At 41.5% G+C, this 19,922-nt stretch overlaps 1 protein-coding gene across 1 annotated transcript in view; it reads left to right on the top strand.

Moving 5' to 3' along the window:
- Window positions 1–16,534, top strand: part of ppfia3 (PTPRF interacting protein alpha 3) — a 33,228-nt gene extending 16,694 nt beyond the window's left edge. The window contains exons 15-31 of the mRNA XM_005469006.4: window positions 13–178; window positions 563–753; window positions 1,696–1,933; window positions 3,541–3,674; window positions 3,766–3,920; window positions 4,078–4,177; window positions 4,268–4,349; window positions 4,422–4,622; window positions 6,496–6,561; window positions 7,021–7,047; window positions 7,205–7,380; window positions 7,667–7,764; window positions 10,041–10,216; window positions 11,888–11,956; window positions 12,068–12,230; window positions 13,342–13,403; window positions 13,671–16,534. Coding sequence (XP_005469063.1) covers window positions 13–178; window positions 563–753; window positions 1,696–1,933; window positions 3,541–3,674; window positions 3,766–3,920; window positions 4,078–4,177; window positions 4,268–4,349; window positions 4,422–4,622; window positions 6,496–6,561; window positions 7,021–7,047; window positions 7,205–7,380; window positions 7,667–7,764; window positions 10,041–10,216; window positions 11,888–11,956; window positions 12,068–12,230; window positions 13,342–13,394 — 2,095 coding nt within the window. The 3' untranslated portion in view covers window positions 13,395–13,403; window positions 13,671–16,534. The remainder of the gene's footprint in view (window positions 1–12; window positions 179–562; window positions 754–1,695; window positions 1,934–3,540; window positions 3,675–3,765; window positions 3,921–4,077; window positions 4,178–4,267; window positions 4,350–4,421; window positions 4,623–6,495; window positions 6,562–7,020; window positions 7,048–7,204; window positions 7,381–7,666; window positions 7,765–10,040; window positions 10,217–11,887; window positions 11,957–12,067; window positions 12,231–13,341; window positions 13,404–13,670) is intronic.
- Window positions 16,535–19,922: the final 3,388 nt, after the last annotated feature.

A 19,922-nucleotide genomic window follows, 5' to 3' on the forward strand; every position in this document is an offset into this window, starting at 1 on the left:
TTATTTTTCCAGTCGCTCTCTCCCAGGCAGCGCTCTGGAGTTGAGGTATTCCCACGGAGGCGGGTCCCTCCCAGCAGGTTCCACCACTCACCTGGATCCCTTCGGTAATGCCTCTGCCGGAGGCGCAGGCAATCGTCACTGGCCCCGCTGGAGCTCTGCTCATGAGGACACTACCAAGGTGAGATATTTTAAAAGGTGCATCAGAAATCACTCTTCAAAGGTTTAAAAGTGAAAGCTGGGATCCTTTTTTTTTTTTTTTTTTTTTTTTTACAAATAAATTCGGTGTAGCTCAGTGATACACTGTAGTAATTTTCAACAGCACTGAATCACTGCAGCTCAGAGAAATAAGCTAAATGGGATTTGGGATACACAAAATTAGATGTTCCTAGTATAGACTATATAAAAAACATGGACATTAACCTTTTTTTTTGGATGCTGCACTCTGCACACGAGTTATTTCATATACCTACAAACTCAATTTAATGTTGAATGATTGGTATTTGCAAATGGGATCAGATGTCCGTTGTGTAGTGAATCATCCTGTCTTGCTTTGTGTGTGCAGTACTCAGATTGGGATCACACTCTGATTGGGACTGGGTTCCAGCCAGGCATGGATGTGGGATGCTCAGACGATGAGGACGACGGGGAGGCTCGGTTTGGCTCCGAGCTTCTGTCACCCAGCGGACAGACGGATGTGCAGACCCTGGCCATCATGCTGCAGGAACAGCTGGAGGCCATCAATAAGGAGATCAAGTAAGGAACGCCAGGAGCGCTTAGAGATTCAGAGAAGTAAGAATGTGAGAAACACCTCCCTACATGCTGCAGACTGATTCACACCAACACCTGCTACAACCTCAAAAATAAACATAACAGCACCTCTCCGACATGTCCTGAAGAGGAAATGCAGTTGTGGAAGAATTAATCAGATCCTGCTAGTGATGAATTAATACATTATTAGATTGTTTATGGATGCATAAGCAGCAGTTGCAGCTACTCAAGGTGGAGCTAGTCTTAACAACTGTGGACCCCCTTTTTCCTTCAGAACTGCTTGAATTCTTCATGGCACAGATTCAACAAGGCGCTGGAAACATCTGAGATTCTGTTCCAAATTGACATGATAGCATCACACAGTCGCTCCAGTTTTGTCGGTTGCACATCCATGATGCAAATCTCCAATTTCACCACATCCCAAAGGTGTTCTGTTTGGTTCACAGCTGAATTTGACTTATCAGCAATTAACATTTTGGGAAAACGCACTGATTAGCTTTCCTGTAGAGGTCTGAGTGAGGAGAATTTGCCTATTTGTTTAGATTAAATAATTAGCCAGAGCCATCAACTCCTAAGCTAGCATGGCGAATACTAGACAAAGCCATTTTTTACAGAATAAACACACAAGATAGAAAAGTAAATTTGCCAACTTAAGTGACGCTGCTTATATGTGCAGTAGATATATTATTAGATAGAGCCAGGAGAGGTGATTCTTCTTGTCTCCAGTAATTCTGCTCTGCTGGCTGTAGCTACATTCATGACTATGGTATCAATTTTCAAATCAAGAAAGCTACCAAGCTTTTTTTTCTCCAAACTGTCAAACTACTTCTTTAAGACTGTCCTGATTTGTTTAGAGCTCCAGGACACTTCTGGAGCCCTTTTCTGAGTTCTAATATTATCCACATGTTTGTTGCCCTGAAAACCCAGATTGATCCAGGAGGAGAAGGAGAACACAGAGTTGCGTGCTGAGGAGATCGAGAGCCGGGTCAGCGTGGCTTTGGACAGTCCGCCCATCCCTCCCTCTTCCCTGGGGAGAGACAGCACAGGACGGGGCTTCATCCCCACTTCCATCACATCCTCCACCCTGGCCTCCCCTTCTCCCCCCAGCTCCGGGCACTCCACCCCTCGTCTGCCTCACTCCCCTGCCCGTGAGACCGATAGACAGGTACGACTGGAATGTAGAGAAGAACTCCTATTTCAGTTCGTGTTAACCTTTTTACCTCACCTTGGTGTCAGCCTCCCTGTTTATGCAAACAGCTCCTCCAGACAGTGAGTCATTTAAATAAAGCATAAGTAATCACGCAGATAGGGTCGAGAAGTTTAGTTATTCTTCAGCGGCAACAACGTCAGATTGGGAAAGTTTGATTTAAGTGACTCGTGGTGCGGTATGAAGGTTCCAGCAGCGGGCAGATAGATTACAAGTAATGGTGCAATAAACAAAAAGGAAGCTGTCAGTGGTGATTTTGAAAATTGATCATGTTTATGTAGGCGTTCAGTGAGAATGGCAAGATTGGTTACAGTTAGGAAGCTGGATGTAAGCCAAGGAAAATAACTCTTTTAAGACTGTAGCAGGAAACCTAGTCGGCTTCTGCTCCCCTTCACGTCATAAAGGTGGGCTCTGTGACTAAAATTGTACAACATAAGAACTCCTCTTGCATTAATCTCAATTTTTAACCATTTGGTAAAAAAAAAAAAAACAGGAAAAGGATTACATTTCTAAACAAATAGGATATATTAATATAACAGTTGTTTAGTGGATTTCGCTCATGTTTTTCAAAGCAGGGCTTGCTGTTGTCCCCTTTTTCCATTTTTTAGTTGTTTACATGCATCATTGTTGGACAGAGTTGAGAGAATCAGGTCTGGACAGCGTCTGAAGTTGATTTTCTCGAGTATAACACACAGAAAGACACTGACAGCTTCAGACAAGTTATTAGAAATGGAAATATTTTGTGCCATTACGTCGCAGTCAGTCGGACATCATTCGAAGGCAAAACTTCAAACGTTTTATTCAATCTAAATCTAGCAATTTGTTGCTAAGATGAGTCCTATTGTTGGGGCCCACAGTCACGTAAATAACAAGGTTTTCACCGTGCTCCGTGCAGTCCTGTGAAAAAATACACTCCATTATTCAGCAGCTTGTGGAACCACTTCTAGCAGCAATAACCTGAAGTATTCATGAAGTGATCAGTTTCTGTAGGCCTTTATTAGTCTCTCACATTGTTGTGCATTAATGTTGGCCCACACTTCTTCATAATATTGGTTCATTTCATTTCATTGTGCATTCATTTAAGCACAGCGCTCTTAGGATACCACCACAGCCTTTCAGGTCTGAGCTCCGACTCGGTCTTTTCTGTTTTGGTGTAGATTCTGTGGATTTGCTGCTGTGCTTGGCGTCATCGTCCTGTCACGTGACCTAATTTGGGCCAAGCTTTAGCTGTCAAACAAATGGAGTCACATTTGACTTTAGAATCCTGTAAAAATATAAGAAATCTGTTTCGGCCAGTCTCAGTCAAAGTTGTGGTTTGGCAATATTAATAATGATGCTACAGGTAAAAAACATACTTAGAATATAGTAGCTAATATTTTTTTAATTTACAGACAAAACATTTGAATATGTATTTTAACAAAGCATATTTTGCTTGCAAAAAACATTTTTCTAATATTCTGTCTAGTTTTGTCCTCAGTAGAGCTCACATCATCCATAAAATGATGATTTTTGTGTTTCAATATTGCATCTACTGCAAATTATACAGTTTACATTTTATATTCCAGAACAGCAAAGATGATGATCGATCCCTCGCTCTTCTCGACTCTACACCTCCTCCCACTCCTCGTGCGCTGCGATTGGACAGGATGGCCCTCACCCATCCGGGAGCGATGCTCGATGACCCCAGAGAGTTTCGCAGGTAAGACGGCTGCGCATTCGACATCAAGCGTGATGCTTTCAATGCGTATTTGTTTTTACAACTTTAGTTACTTTCTTTGTCTCTCCTTCAGTCTCTCGGCAGATGGCAGCAGCACCAACAGCAGCCAAGATTCACTCCACAAGGCCAGCAAGAAGAAAAGCATCAAGTCTTCCATCGGCCGGCTTTTTGGGAAGAAGGAAAAAGGAAGGATGGGCCAACCTGGACGGGATGGATCTGTTTCTCTTGGTAAACTGATAAAAGATAAGGGAGGGACTGACTGAGCATGAGTAATCCATGCTGTCAGCATTTACATCTAAACACGTTTTTGGCTCGGTGAATTCGGAGCCAAAAAAGTGTTCTTATCTAGCTCTTGCAATCTTTGACATCACTGTGTGTTTCCCAGCATCGACACCCTCTGAAGACCTGGCATCTGGAGACCCAATGGGAATGAATAAGACGGGAACTCTTGGTCCAGCAGATAAAGACCGCCGCAGCAAGAAAAAGTCAGTGAATTATATGCTGTGCGTTTCATATTTTGATCTTTTAATCGGACAGCACCAAATTAGAAATCTCTCTGTTGAATCTCTTATCAGGCATGAGCTGCTGGAAGAAGCATGTCGCCAAGGACTTCCCTTTGCGTCTTGGGATGGACCTACTGTCGTGTCGTGGTTAGAGGTAGGTGATCATAAAACTGAGATCTAAATGAAACTTTCATCTTGATTTAATTCACTCCTTGCCTCCTTCCAGCTGTGGGTGGGAATGCCAGCTTGGTACGTCGCCGCGTGCCGTGCCAACGTGAAGAGCGGTGCGATCATGGCCAACCTGTCCGACACGGAGATCCAGAGGGAGATCGGCATCAGCAACCCGCTGCACCGCCTCAAACTGCGGCTGGCCATCCAGGAGATGGTGTCCCTCACCAGCCCATCTGCCCCAGCCAGCACTCGCTCTGTGAGACTCTGAAACTGCACATACATTTAACAAGTCCATAGCCAAGGGGAGCACAAAATTATTATCTATAAATTATAAAATGCTCTGGTACATAAAAAATGCATATCTACCTCATGGCATTATATGAAATAGTCACAAAAACCCAAGCCCTTTTTTCCATGCCGTCAGCACAGCTTTGAAACGGACGTATTTCATTTCAAAATATGTTTCATGTCTGCACCACACATGTTTACAGAGTAAGTACATCACCATGGTAACCAAGAAAACAGAGCTTTAAGAAGCCGCAACTTTGCGCTTTAACCCAAACTGTGATCAAATGTATTCGAGTGAGGTTGGTCACCTAAATGTAACCAAACAATGAATGAACGTGTAAATGAAAAGCAAAAGAAATATACAGCAGGAACTTGAACAGTGGCCTGTGGTGTGAGAGCTGAAATTACTTATGCCTCCTGCATTCTCCAAGAATTAGACTTTTTCGCCCAGCATGACAGATAAATAGATTGGATTTCGTTCGTTTTTTGCAGAACTTCCATAAAACTTGGTAATATCTACAGATGGGAGTCGTTTAGGCTGTGGGTTTTCGAATCCAGTTAGGTCCAATGGCTTATGAAACTGCAGATGTATGTGCCTAATATCTAGGATTATGAGTGGGTCATTGGAAAATATTCGATCTTGTAGGGGGTCCCTGCTCCTAGAGGCTAAAGGGGGGGACCTCCAAAATTATAAGCCCCATTTTAACACTCTCATTTACCTTAAAGAATAAATATTTTCTCATGATAAAAAGATCCCAGTCTAGACAGCTTCCCCATAGAATTAAAGGTAAAGAAGCCTTTAATTGGAGCACACTAAGACCTTAAACGCCTTCATATGTCGATTTATGTATTCATTTGGGACTGATATCTATCTTTCTGCTGAGTATAGACTTTTTGCTCAGAGTAGCGCCTTGCTGCATCCATATTTAAAGTCTGAGGTAAATGTTGAGCCAGATGTTTGTTGTTTAGAGACTGGCACAAATGATCAGATTATAGTCTCTGTGAAGGCCACATAATTAGCACCAAATGTCACAGTCACTAGTCATAAAATTAAAATGTGACCTGGAATATATGATATTAATAAGGAATGATGTAATATAAATAGCCTGTTGGGGCACATGACATGCAGGATGTAGGATTAGAAAGAGAAAAAGAAAACAGATGCAGATAAAAATGAATGCTAACAAACATGAAGCCTATTCTGCACGTAATAAATGTCCAAAATAATAAAGATATGAATGGAAATAGGCTCTGCTGGGAGTGATGGGGTTCACCTTTGTCATGTGGAAAACATTAGCAACAAAAACTTTGCCCTCTCCCTCGGCAACAAAGACAAACCAGATGTTGAAAAATGTAGTAAAAGTGCTGCACGCACATGCATTTGTGGCACTGTTTTTTCCTCCGCTTCCTCAAGGAAGATAGAGTAAAAAATAGCTGAAAGCCATCTTCTTTTAAGCGTCTGCTTTGGAGCTTTTAACAAATGCCAGATTTTGGTTTTTCTTGGCTTTCGCTTTTCTGCATTTGGCTTCCTCTCTATTTACAGTAGGAATCATATTAATGATATGGTGAAATGATCAATCGTGCAATTTTGCCCAACAGGCTGAGCAGATTCATTAGTTATCGGTTCACATAAGCCTGTCAAACCTCTTGTTCGTGGAAATCACCATGGCGATGAGTCTTCTGTTGTGGTTGGCTGACATCTTTTGATGTGGCTGTTTTGGCATCGCGAAAATGTTCGAGTGTTGACTCATTGCTGTAGACAGGCAGTCAAGTGTGGTGTGTGTGCATTTTTTGTAATCTTTTATCTCACAGCTTCGCTTCTTTTGTTCACATAACTGCAGTCTACCAGTAACGTGTGGATGACCCACGCAGAGATGGAGTCTCTGAACGCCGCCACCAAGCCCCCGGTTAGTGCCCCAGCCGTCCTGTCTCTGTCTGACAAACTGCCCTTTTATGGTCATGGTTATTTTATTTTATTTATTTTGAATAATGTTGAGCGTCTCGTCCGGTCTGAATCACGTTGATGAGTCTCTCCCCTCCCTTCTCCTCTCTCTCCTTGTACTTCTTTTTTGTATTTCTGTCTCTCTGTGGGCCCAGGCCATAGTGTTGAGCATCTTCTTCTCTCCCTGTTGTTGCCGTTTCAGTGTGAACTGCTTCCAACTAATTACCCGTTCACTAACACACTGTTCCTCCCTTTTGTCCTCTTTTCCCGCTGCTGCTGTTGCTGCTTCCTCCTCTGCTGCTCCTTCACTATCTATCCATTCGTCCACCTTGCTCTTCACCCCCGCACCCCTCTCCCTCACCACCTCCACATCACTCTCTCTGGCTCTGTCTCTCTTCGTCTTCCTCTTCTCTTCTCTCTGCAGGAGCTGAAAGAGTTCAGCTGGGATCAGGTAAGGGATCAGCTGCGCCTTTTTGAAAAAAAGTTCGCACAACATGCTGCGTATTTGTCACTCATTTCATCTCTAACAGCAGTGAGTCATTTGCAGCGCCATCAGATACCAGGCCAAGCGTGAATCAGTGTTGCTCATCTGTGGTTGTCCCCTCCAGATACTGGCCTATGGCGATATGAATCATGAGTGGGTGGGCAACGAGTGGCTGCCCAGCCTGGGCTTGCCACAGTATCGGAGCTATTTCATGGAGTCCCTGGTGGATGCTCGCATGCTGGACCACCTGACCAAGAAAGAGCTGCGAGGACAGCTCAAGATGGTGGACAGCTTCCACAGGTAGAGCTCGGCTTCATAACTCATGCTCTTTTGTCTCGTGTTTACAAAACTCTTACTCTCCTACCTTTGTGTGCATGTGACAAGGGAAATATGAAGGTGTTAAAAGACAATGGTTATGGCATTCTGACAGCTCAGTTGTGTGTCTCCAGGCCTTCTCTGACTTCCCTTTCGAAGGACTGAAAGGGTCAGAGGTGCTGGGTTGTTAATGCTTTGTGAGAGTGGAAACACGCCCTCCTCGGTTAACCTGCCTGAACCCCTGACCCTCTGGCTCTTTGCCCTCTCCCAGGGTCAGCTTGCATTACGGCATCATGTGCCTGAAGCGTCTAAATTACGATCGCAAGGAGCTGGAGAGGAGGAGAGAGGAGAGCGCCCACCAGAACAAAGGTGACCCCTTGTTTCTCTGCCATTATCTCACCTTTCACGCCCCAGTGGAGGGATGGTATTGTACAGTTCTCCGAGCCAGCAGAACCAGCTAATTCGTTTATTCACGTGGTGCTTTTGTGCTGTTTAAAGCATACCTTAGTGACTACTAAAACCAGGTTATTTGTTTTATTTGACTATTAGTTTTATTGCATTTTTACCATCACCTTGTTGATCTGTTAGACCGCGGTTTTTATTGCCTGTGCTATTTCATGTGCCATGCACAGCTCAAGTTTAAGAAGCAAAGCATTTTCTCTTGTGGAAGGGCAAAAATCCTGTGTGTTTCTGGAGCTCATCGTAACCAAACTGGACCAAGCACAAACTAATAACTAGCAGGTTAAATACAGCTTCAAATAGAAACTCGCACTAATCTGGTGGTATCGTAAACATTTAAACTTCTACCAAACATCAATAGAACATCAATCTTATCACAGCGGAAACAAGTTTGTGTGAATACTATGAATACATCTTTTCAGAACCTCCTACATGCTGTCCCTGAGCAGAGAACAAGTCTGACTGGTACTATCTCCTGTTTGGCTTACGTGTTAGAAAAGGCCGCTTCCCACCTGGATTATCAAAGTGTAATTCAGAGTTTATGTGTGAACTTCAATCTTAGATCCTTATACAGTTTTACTTTGCTACCTGCTGAACTAAATAAACATGAGCCGACTGCATGGCTCTGCAAAGGCTGAAAATCACCTGCATTCGCTAATCGAATCTCTGGATTCTGATAAGTTCGTGATATTTTATTTATATAAGCTCAATTTGATCTATTTGTAAAGTTATGATGCAAAATCCAGTTGTGCCCTGTCTTGCATGGGTAAAGAAGCTTTTCGAGAATTCTTTGGTTCCCATCTTGATAACTTCTATAAAGGGTCAAACCGCACCTCTGGTAAACACTGTGATGCATATCCGTCCAAAATCTTTTGAGTTTTTCTGATAAAGAACAAACCAACAACATTAAATAAACTGGAAGAGCTAAAGAGTTGTACCTTATATTTATATTGATACTGATCAGTATATGTTTTTAATTGTTGTTTTTTTAATTCTAGTATTTTTCAACCCAGCAAATAGCAAAACCCCACCCAATTTACTGTCTAAAACACAGAGAAATAGTAACAAGCACCGGTACCCTGGATATTTTATCTGTTATTTTATCTATTTGATCTGTTTTCAAATGTCATATATCACCATGTTGTATAGGTGGCTGATCAGTTCAAGTTATAGTTTTCTTCTGTCTGAATTATTTTCTCAGATTTGATTGCTTCACCCTGTTTCAGTGTGTTAATTGTGTTTGGTTTTGACCTGCCCTCAGTCTACACTGCCAGCACCCTTTTACCAAACTGCCTTGCATCTCTGCGGACGGTTTCCATACTCTGCAAATAAGAGTTTCATCATCTGTATAAAGGAGTAATAAGATTATGTAATGTCCGTAAAAAGATGCAGTATTTGAGAAGCTAAAACATTCAGAAAACAGTTTTTAATGACTAAACCTTTCCATTCTTCACAAGTTTGGGGGTTTTAGAATTTTAGCAGGGAAAGTTGCTGTACTGCTTTGAACTTTCGTCAAAGCTCTTTAAAGTAAGCAGATGTAAAAAAGGAAAGTCTTTACAAGTAAACTATAAAAATACCTTCTTGCATCAGCGCTGGCATGTAAAAAAAGTGAAACAAAAAAACCCTTAATAATGGCTATTTTCTTTGATTTCTCACGTTCCTGGGAATTCCTGTGTTTAGACCACCCATTGTTCTTTCCCCCCCCTCGTCATACCTAGAAAAGATTATAAGCCACAACCTTCTAGCTCGGCTGGATAATGATTACATAAATGTCAACACGTTCGGTCATTAAACAAACCCAAATCTCTCGCTCTCCCACTGCTGCGCCTTGAAAAACACATGTTGTGCATTTACAGTCAGTTCATCTTGGCCCTCTCCCCAGAGGAATCATGCAGATGAGGAAATTAGCGTATCTGGGTTTGTCTGATGATAGGCCTGACCTGTGTTGTCCATGTGCGGAAAATAAATCAGTTAGTCAAATGTTTCATTATTTCCTCTGATCGCTGACCCTTACAGAAGATGGTTAATAAATCTGAGCAGCCCTGCATGTGTTTATGTATCCAAATTAAACTAAAGGAAGTGACTTCAGTCTTAATAAAGCTTTAAAAATAGTGTGCAGACAGCTTTCTGTTTGCAGATGAATGCCTCTCCTCCCTTCCTTTCACCTCCTCCCTTTCTCTTCCTAGATGTGATGGTATGGTCCAATGAGCGTGTGATGTGCTGGGTGCAGAGCATCGGTCTGAAGGAGTATGCCGACAACCTCCGGGAGAGCGGCGTCCACGGGGCTCTGCTGGCTTTAGACGACACATTTGACTACACTGACCTGGCCCTGCTGCTGCAGATCCCCAATCAGAACACACAGGTAGTGAATTAATTGTCGATGCACATCAAGAGAAATGTCTTTGCATCAAAGCCTGTTCCTACTTCCAAAGACAATTTATCAGATATTTTGCACTTTAAGATCCCTACAAACTTTTTTAGATTCTGATAATTTGAACAAGTTTAGCCAGTTCTGTGGTATTTACCCTAACCCTAATCTGAGTTATACGACAGGCAGCACAGTGGCAGAATTGTTCACACTGTTGCATCACAGAAGGAAGATTCTGGGTCCGCCTGGGACTGTGTGGAATTTGTATATTCGCTCTGTGACTGTGTGCTTTCCCTTCGGGTATTTCAGGCTCCTCCTGCAGTCTAAAGGCATGTAATTTAGGCTAATTAGCCAAAAAGTTGGCCACTGTTAGAAATGGTTCACTGTATCTCTGTGATGGACAGGCGACCTGTCCAGTGCGTACCCCACCTCTCACCCTATGACAGCCGGGGTTGGCTCCAGGCCTGCTGTGACCCTGAAGTGTTTGTGATAATGGATGAATTTCTATTTATATGGCAACAAATTCCTAAAAACCGAGCAAAAATGCCTTTCCTCAGCTGTAATAGTGGGAACTACTGCAAAGGAAGTTTTGAGTACTTTGACTGGTGTTTATCTTTCTATCTGGAAGTCATTGGACAGACGTAGTCAACACAATGATGTCACACATCTCCAAGATACAGTCCCAAAACATTTACAAGTTTGGAGTTGAGATCAAAATGAAAGAAAAGCTCAAAGTTGGGTGTGGTACGACCCACGTGGACCGAGTGTTCGTTGAAAAAGTAGTGTTGACTGCTGAAGATGAGCCTGAATGCCAGCATGTTTATATATGTGTGTGAGTGGTGTGATCCCATCGCAAAACACAAACCAACGTACTCTAAACTGCGATTGTACGAGTCTGCAGGACCACATTTTGCCATGATGACACACATTCAAAGCAATCCCAGTTATGCTATCGCACCTGTAACAAAGGTTTTATGTGTAGCTGTATCCAAAATTCTTCTTGCTATTGCAGAAATGTATGCAAAAAGGGCGTATGTATGTAATTAGATACACCATTGCACACTTAGATAAACATATATAAGAAAATTAGTAATATAATTTATGGGTGATGGTGGCTCAAGAGTTGGCAGTTCCTCTTGTAATCGGAAGGTTGCCGGTTCGAGCCCTGGCTCGGACAGTCTCGGTCGTTGTGTCCTTGGGCAAGACACTTCACCTACCGCCTACTGGTGTTGGCCAGAGGGGCCGATGGCGCGATATGGCAGCCTCGCTTCTGTCAGTCTGCCCCAGGGCAGCTGTGGCTACAACTGTAGCTTGCCTCCACCAGTGTGTGAATGAATAGTGGAATTGTAAAGCACTTTGAGGGTCTCGAAAAGCGCTATATAAATGCAATCCATTATTATTATTGTCTTTAAAAAGATCTTCTCAGCCTCTCTGTCTCAAATAGAAATACGTATGTTATGTCAAAAAGTGTTTAAAATGACAAGTCAGGAGTTAAGTGCAGAGGTTGTTCCTTTTGCACTGAAAATCCTACAGTATTGTTATAAAATAGGTATCATGTTCAAAGAATTAATGTATGCCAGCATAGCAGAGCAGCCCTGATGTGAAAATACATCATCTGCAGAGTCCAAGCTAATCTCCGAGCTCTCCGTCACCTCTATCCTGCAGGCCAGACAGCTCCTGGAGCAAGATTACAACTCCCTCATCTCCATGGGAACTGAGAGACGGCCCGATGAGGTGAGCATGCTAATCTTTCTTTAAAAAAAGAAAGAAAACACCCATGTAGAATACAAAGGTTGTTTGCATGAGGATCCATCTTAAGGCTCACGACATGTGTCTCGCTGACAGGATGGGACTAAGACATTCACCCGCTCTCCCTCCTGGAGGAAGATGTTTAGGGAGAAAGACCTGCGGGGCGTGACCTCTGACTCTGCCGAGACCCTGCCTGCTAACTTCCGTGCCTCAGCCATCTCTACACCCTCCGTTACCCTGAGAAAGGTTCAGAGTGAAGGTGAGTATGACCCCGTGACCTCTGAAACATTTGCTCTCACCTTCGGATTCGTTCAGCTCTTTTGAGCCCTCGAGTCGTGTCACCATTTAGAGGACGAAACACTTAATGTTCTCATTTCCTGGCAACCAATTACTGCAGTTTAGTCAAAGCTCCTGGTGATTTCTATTTGGAGGTTTACAGGAAGACGACAGGGAGACCAATCTCACTCCCGACTCCTTATGTTTTACTCAAAATGCAATTTTCTTTTCAAAAATCTCACCAAACAACTGTTTAATATGAAGATAAAAGTCAAAACAAAGCAGTGAGTGAAACAAACCACAGTTTAAAATATGTATTATAAACATCAGTTAAAGGTTTACCGTAACCACTTCCAGGCAGTTGTTTACAAACCCAATTAGTAAGCATTATTAATTATCCGTCATTGTTAATGATGTTAAACCAAAGCTCAATTTACTTTTATTAATGATGGTTATTATAAAGCACCAAATTCTTGCATCTGTAATCTCAGGGAACCACACATAGCAAGGTCATATCCTTACATTTAAACCTAGCAAGTCCTCCTTGAGCAAGTGTCTGGAGACCCTTCTTAAAACTTCCTTTTAACAGGAAGAAACATGGAAGTGAGGGTGTCTGCCTTAAAAGGTCAGTGTGAGGGAAGAGCAGAGTGAGAACGTCATGAAGAGCGTTTGAAAAACTGGGGCAAAACTTAGGTTGTAGTGAGGTAACAGTGCGAGGTCGGCCCAGGTGAAACGGTACCGTAGACCTCTTAAGAAATGAGCCGTGTGTTTACATTTGTAATTCTTGGAAATGAGCCTTGAGCTGAAAGATTTTTCTGCAGCCAGAATACACCGGCTGTTATATAAGATGCTGCTAATGCACAAGCGGCAGTTGGTTGTTTTCATGCTACTCTGGTATTAGTTTGCCAGTGGAATTTTGTGTTGCCTTCAGTGGAGGAACTGGCAATAACATGGAGCAGACGCTTCAAAGTACAGAGGAAGACTATTTTCCCTCATTCCTCTTCTTAATAGGAATGCCTCTAGAAGGTCAGTGCTGTTTAAAAGACTTTGCAGTTATAATAATAACCCCCTCTGTGTCTCGGTTTCCAACACAGCCAGCTCTGGTGCCCGGGGTGAATCTGCCTCAGTGAGGACGTACTCCTGTTGAGTGGCTGAGGTGAGAACCCCCCGACTTATTAATTAAACAGTCTGGTTTCATTCGTGTGGGGTTTCATGACACAAACATTCCCTCTAAGCTTCAGAGATAGCTTGCACATGTGTCCAAACTCTCCCTTTTTTTTGAAGTCTTTGTTTTATGTATCTGTTTGTTGCAGTTTGGGATTTTTAAAGTGCTTGGTTTGGTTGGTTGGTGGGGGTTTGAGCCGAGTTGAGTTGAGGCCACAGAAGCAGTGACGTGGCAGTAATGCTGTTTCTCTCCCCCCAGGGCGCTGACAGGATTGTGACTAGAGGACCCTCTCGCTCATCCACAGAGAAAGAAGCAATGAATATAACCATTTAACTTTAAATAAATCTTTCAGTCTGACCATTCTGCAATAACAGAAGAAAAGAAATAAGGGGGAGATCAAGAATGTATTTTACGACCAGACTGCGAAGGTTGAAATGGATACGCTGTTTTCTCCCTCTGTCTCTCACTACCTGTCTCAGCTCTTCCTCTCTCAGTGCGAAGGGTGCGAAAAGGACAACACCGGTGTCGGTTAGAGTCGGTGCCGTTGCGCTGCGTAGGTCTCTCCTTTCTTCATTCCTGTCCACGTAAAGTTAGCAGAGTTGGCAATATCAGGGCTCATTTTCCTACCTACAGAAAAAAAACACTTGCTGCCATTTATTGTCTTACAGTTTGAAAACAAGTAAATGTGTCGCCTTACAACTTCTGCTCAACAACAGGTGTTTTATAACGAGGGCCGGGACAGAAAGTAACCTCACCGTAAAGTCTGGAGAGGACCAAGAGGGTGTTAAAACTGAGTGAGGACTTGAAGAGGAAATAGCTAGGTGGATATAAACGTGTCATAAACTACACCGGTGTTCTCCTTTGTACTAAAGGGCTGGCTGGTGTCCAGTGTCAGCCATTGTGGCTCTTTGTTGGCTTCTATGGTCCTGTCAGGGGTGACTAAGTATCCCCTATTGGTTGCGGTGGTGTAGTAAAATCCATCTGAATTCAGACCACCATTTAGCTCCGACCACATCAGAGGGACCCTCCTCACGGCTTGTCTATTGGGGCCTTGATAGCCGATAAGCTGAGTAATCTCTTTTGAAGGGAGTCCATTATAGAGATCAAAGGCACAGAGTTGCATGGGACAGTGTGTAGCAAGGCCATAGAAGCATTGTGTTCATGATCTCATGATGTCAATGGCAGGAAGTCAATTAAGTTACCGCTGGTACCACTTTCTAAAAAAGATGTTAATAAGTTTTTACAAGGTTTGGCTTTATTGATGTTAAAAGGACACTCCAGTGATATTTGTTTTTTACTTTCAGTGGGGTACCGCTCAGACTGTGGAAACAGTTCCGCAACAGCATTGTGGTTCTGGTAGGAGCCTTTTTAAAGTTTGGAAAAGAAGTGATACAATCTCTGCTTCAGTATGAGATTTACATTTTTAATATAATCTATAAGTGTGGAACAAAAGAAATGAGCAAATGCAATCTGGGCACTTACCGGTCAGTCTGCTAACTTCGCATTTTGGGGCAACAGCAAGTTTTTATGTAGCCTACAGATATCTGGGCCAAGACTGTTTATCTGCATGCAGGCAAACCTGCTCAAATGTGATTAACAATGTAACTCTGAATGCAAATGGAAACCAGAAAGCTTCTTGTAGCAAAAATCTGGTCTCTACTTACGTACATACAGACATCTGCTTATAGAGACTGGTGTAGAATCATTTTATACCTAGACCTACAGTAGAGCCTCTGCTAGTGACAGCGTGTCAGAATATAGATCGAATAAACATTAGCGTCTCGTCTCAACAGAGCTGTAACGTTCGATAGCTACACATTCCTCTGATTGGTGGATGTAGACAGGGCAAATAAAATAGTTCCTACATAAAACTCAACAAAGATTGTCGTGAGGAGATCGAGTGCTATCAATTTCAGCTATATTCAACAGAAGCTACACATATCGACAGGCAATATCTCCAAAACTGAGCAACTTACACCCAAACATTGTGGACGGTGGAAAGCTTGATTTTTAGGTGAACTGTTCCTCTAACCAAATATAATCTTTCTAGTGACTGTAAGACTGAATTAAAAAGGAAAGGAGGGTTATTCTAGAGGCGAATATGCACCGGAAAAATCCATTTTTCAGGAACTTGCACCAGAAAGTTCACCTTTCACTTAATAATTCAGTATCTCATTAGTGTCCTGTACATTGTTATAAATATTAATGTTTTACATGGAAATAATGCCATTTATTAAAAAACCTCTAAGCCATTTCGAAACTATGTCTATCTAGAAAGTGGTACCTAAGTTTAGAATATAAAGCCAGACTCCAACGCAAAATCCTCAGTCAGCGTCCTCGGTGTCATTATGAGGTTTGTGACTTGTAATCATCAGCTCAGGGTCTTGGGTAATCCTGATGATGGCAGAGGCAACAGAGAGACAAAACAGCAACTGAAAGGGAGGGAAGAAGAAGAAAACAAAAGAAGAATGGACAGAAGCCGGTCATTTTATTGCACACAGAAGCCATAACAGAAATTTAGAGCGCTTTCTGAGGGGGTGGGGGTGAGATCAGAGAGAGGCCGGATGAGGTCGGGGCGAGCCCGAGGAAGCCCAGGAAACAAAACCTTTAGCCTCTGTGTTTACGATGCATGTCAAACAAATGACAATGACCTAAAAACATTTTTTTGGTAGTGAAGATGATATGAGGTGTCGTTAAAAAATATATATCTGTATGATAAACCTACAGGGGGTGGGAGCCTGGGGATCAATTTGTAAAATGTGTGTATTTTTTTCAGTTGTATTTTTTATTTTTTACAATAACTATTTATTTTCTTTAGGTATGTATTGGATAAATGTATGTACATGTTCTGTTCCTTCTTGACTTCATTTGAACTAGTTTTAAAAGTAAATATGAAACATTGAAAATGGTCATTCAAATACGCTACTGTATGTGTACATTTTGAGAACAAATTGTGCAATGATTTAACAGATTTCCATGATTAAAGTGATAGTAATACAAATTGAAAAAAAATCATCTGGAAAATAAAGAAAAATGATGATGATGATGATGATGATGAAAATGGTGATGTAAAAGAAAAAAATAAATAAAGCGATCCAGGTGGATCTGCTGATCATCGCAAAGTTTTCCTGATTTTCCTTTCTTCAGTGATTTCTTTAGATGCAGCACTACAGGTAAAAATTTTAGGATTTAAGAAGCTGTTTTGCTTCTTCTTTCAGAGTTGAGGGAAAATACACATTTAGTTTGTTTCACTTCACTTTGTATATGATTGTAAATTTTATTAGATATATCTTTTGCATACTTTGCAAACACCCAAGTACTAATAAATAGATTGCTATACATGCACTTATTTCCTCACGCTTGGACTAACTCACTGTTTATGTGTCTAAGCAAAGGTGATCTGGATCGTCTGCAGGTTGTGCAAAACGCTGCAGCTAGGCTTTTGACTAAATCCTCTAAGTATTCTCATGTGACACCATTGCTATCTCAGCTACACTGGCTTCCAGTTGAATTTAGAGTACATTTTAAGATCCTGGTCTTGACTTTTAGAGCCTACATCTCTGATCTGCTACAGCCCTATGTCCTTAGCCGGTCCCTGAGGTCATCTGATCAGGGCTTACTTGCTATAAAACAGAGTAAGATGAGAACTAAGGCTGATAGAGCTTTTGCCACTGTGGCCGATAGGTTGTGGAACTCTTTCCCCCAAACCTTAAGAACTGTGGACTCAGTAGTTGTTTTTTAAAAAAAACAACTCAAAACTCACCTTTTTAAAACTGCTTTTGATAAATTTTTGCCGGTTTTATATTGTCTGTTTTACCTTTTATTATTTGTTATCTTATGTGCAGCACTTTGTGACTCTGTCTAGAAAGGTGCTATATAAATAAAATGTTATTTATTTATTTAATAAGTATACCTATTAAAAGTTTTCAGAAAATTTGCCAAACAAACTAACAAAATAATTTAAACCAGCTGGACTTAACTGGGAGGTTTCACAATGATTTTTTTTTTTTTTACCAACAAATGCAGTAAAACCTGAAGAATTTAAAGCTGCAATACATTTAAAGTACGTTCTCTCAGTTTTTTGCTTGTACTCTCCACTTTAATAGCGTGTACATCCACCAAACCTTTCACTGTTATTCTGGTCAATAAAGTTTATTAAGAAGTTTTTTTTTTTCTTTTTAAATATTCCTCAAAGTCTGATTGGAAACTTTTAGTCCTTAAAATGTGACCAAATGAACTTTTTCTGACTGTCAACCGCATTTTCTAGTGTACACCCAATGGGTACTTTGTTAGGTATACTTATTCAACTGCTCATTAACACATATATCTAATTAGTCGATCAGATACTAGCAACTCCATGCATTCAGTCATGTAGACATGGTCAAGACAACTAGCTGAATTAAAAGCATTCTCTCACCCATATTCACTCAATATATATTTATACACCATGCATTTAATTATGGGTTATTATTATCTCTGGTTCTCTTCCACAGCATGTCTTTTGTCTCCCTCCCCTCCCTGAGCTTGGTTCTGCTGGAGGTTTTTTCCTGTTAAATGGGAGTTTTTCCTTCCCATTGTCGCCAAAGTACTTGCCCTTAGGTGTCGTCTGATTGTTGAGGTTTCTCTGTCACATTGCAGGGTCTTTATCTTACAGTATTCAGGCAACTGTTGATGTGGTTTGGCGCTATATGAATAAAACTGAATGGAATTGAAATGGGGAGTATCAGAATGGGGAAGAGGGGTGACTCTACTGGTTTGAGTATTTCAGCAACTGCTGATCTACTTGGATTTTCCAAGAGAGAAGATTTTCAAGGGAGTGGGAGTTCTCTGTGTGAAAACACCTTGTTGACGTCAGAGGTCAGAGAACAATTGCAAGACTGCTTTGAGCTGATAGGAAGACAACAGTAAATCAAATAACCACTCATTACAATGAAAGTATGCAGAAAGGCATTTCTGAACGCCCAACACGTCAAACAGATGACCTATAGCAGCAGAGGACCACACAGGGTGCCACTCTGTCAGCTCAGAATAGTAAAGAGACTCACCAAACCTGGACATCAGAGGACCAGAAAAACATTTGCAGGATCAGAATTTGGAGGCAACACTGTGAAAGAATGGATATATCCTATTTTGCATCATTGGTTCAGGCTGGAGGTTGGGCTCTAATGTTATGGGGGATATTTTCTTGGCAAGCTTTAGTCCACTAAGTACCAACTGAATGCCATTTAAACAGCACAGTCTACCTGAGTATTATTACTGACCATGTCCATCCCTTTTGACCACAGTGTACCCATGTTCTGATGGCTGTTTCCAGCAGGAAAAAGCACCATGTCACAAAACTCACATCATCTCAAACAAAGCTCACTGTACTCAGATGGCCTCCACAGCCGCCATATCTCATCCAATAGAGCCCATTTGAGATGTGGTAGAAGAAGAGTTTTGCATCATGGATGTGCAGCCAACAAATCTGGAGCAAGTGTGTGATGCTATCATACTGATACAGACCGAAGTCTCTGATGAATGTTTCCAGCATCTTGTTGAATCTATGCCACATAGAGTTCAGCTAATTCTGAAGTCAAGCTGGGATCCAACACAGTACTAGCAAGATGTACCTAATAAAGTGACTGATGAGTGTACAACTGGCATTATCTGATGTTCAGATTTATTCTAGAAAAAAATGCCAATTCAGGCATATTTCTATAGAAATTACCTCACCTGCATTATAACCATAAAATAGCAACAAAACAAAGCTCTACCTCAATGTAAGTAACTTTTTGGTGATATAACTTTCTTTAAATTTTAACAATCGCTGCTGTTTTCAAAAGAAAAATTTAACAACACATATCTCTAAAGGGCATGCTCTCACTCTGAGCCAGGAGTCTACCTCAGTAGCACCTACATCCACCCAACATCACAGTTTTATATCTGTTTATATTCTAAAGGGCTTTTTTATTGCGCGGTTCATTAATGTGTCATTCCGAGCTTGATTTATAGAACGTCATATGTTGTAAAACAGAAACAAAAACGTGGTGAGGCTGGCGTTTTCCTGGCTGTTTACTGCATTATATGAATGATGTAGTGATAAATAGATTTTTTTTTTTTTTAAACCCTCTCTAAAGACAATGTGACAAGAAAATTAAACTTTATAGAGTATTTGGACTTCTATGAAAGCACGGATTATTAAATTTTTGGATAGAAAATACATGTTTATTATCTTTAAATAGTGCCAGTAAGTTTATTTGATTGGTTTGTGTTTTGTTGTTAGTGCTGACCCAAAAGGTAAACCCACTAATGTTTTTCGACAGATTCTTCACCTTCATGGGGCATAAAAATTGACATTTTCTTGTCATATCTTCACAAATACATATGCAAATAAAATCAGAAAAAATGTGAGATACAAGTTAGATGTTCTCAAGAAACATAAACATTATCCAGGTGTAGATATCCTACTGTATGTAGGGACTCGTGCATATTGTGCACCTCAGCCTTGTTGGAGGTGTGTAGTCTTGG

The sequence above is a fragment of the Oreochromis niloticus genome, linkage group LG4 (assembly GCF_001858045.2).
Source record: "Oreochromis niloticus isolate F11D_XX linkage group LG4, O_niloticus_UMD_NMBU, whole genome shotgun sequence".
Lineage (NCBI taxonomy): Eukaryota > Metazoa > Chordata > Actinopteri > Cichliformes > Cichlidae > Oreochromis > Oreochromis niloticus.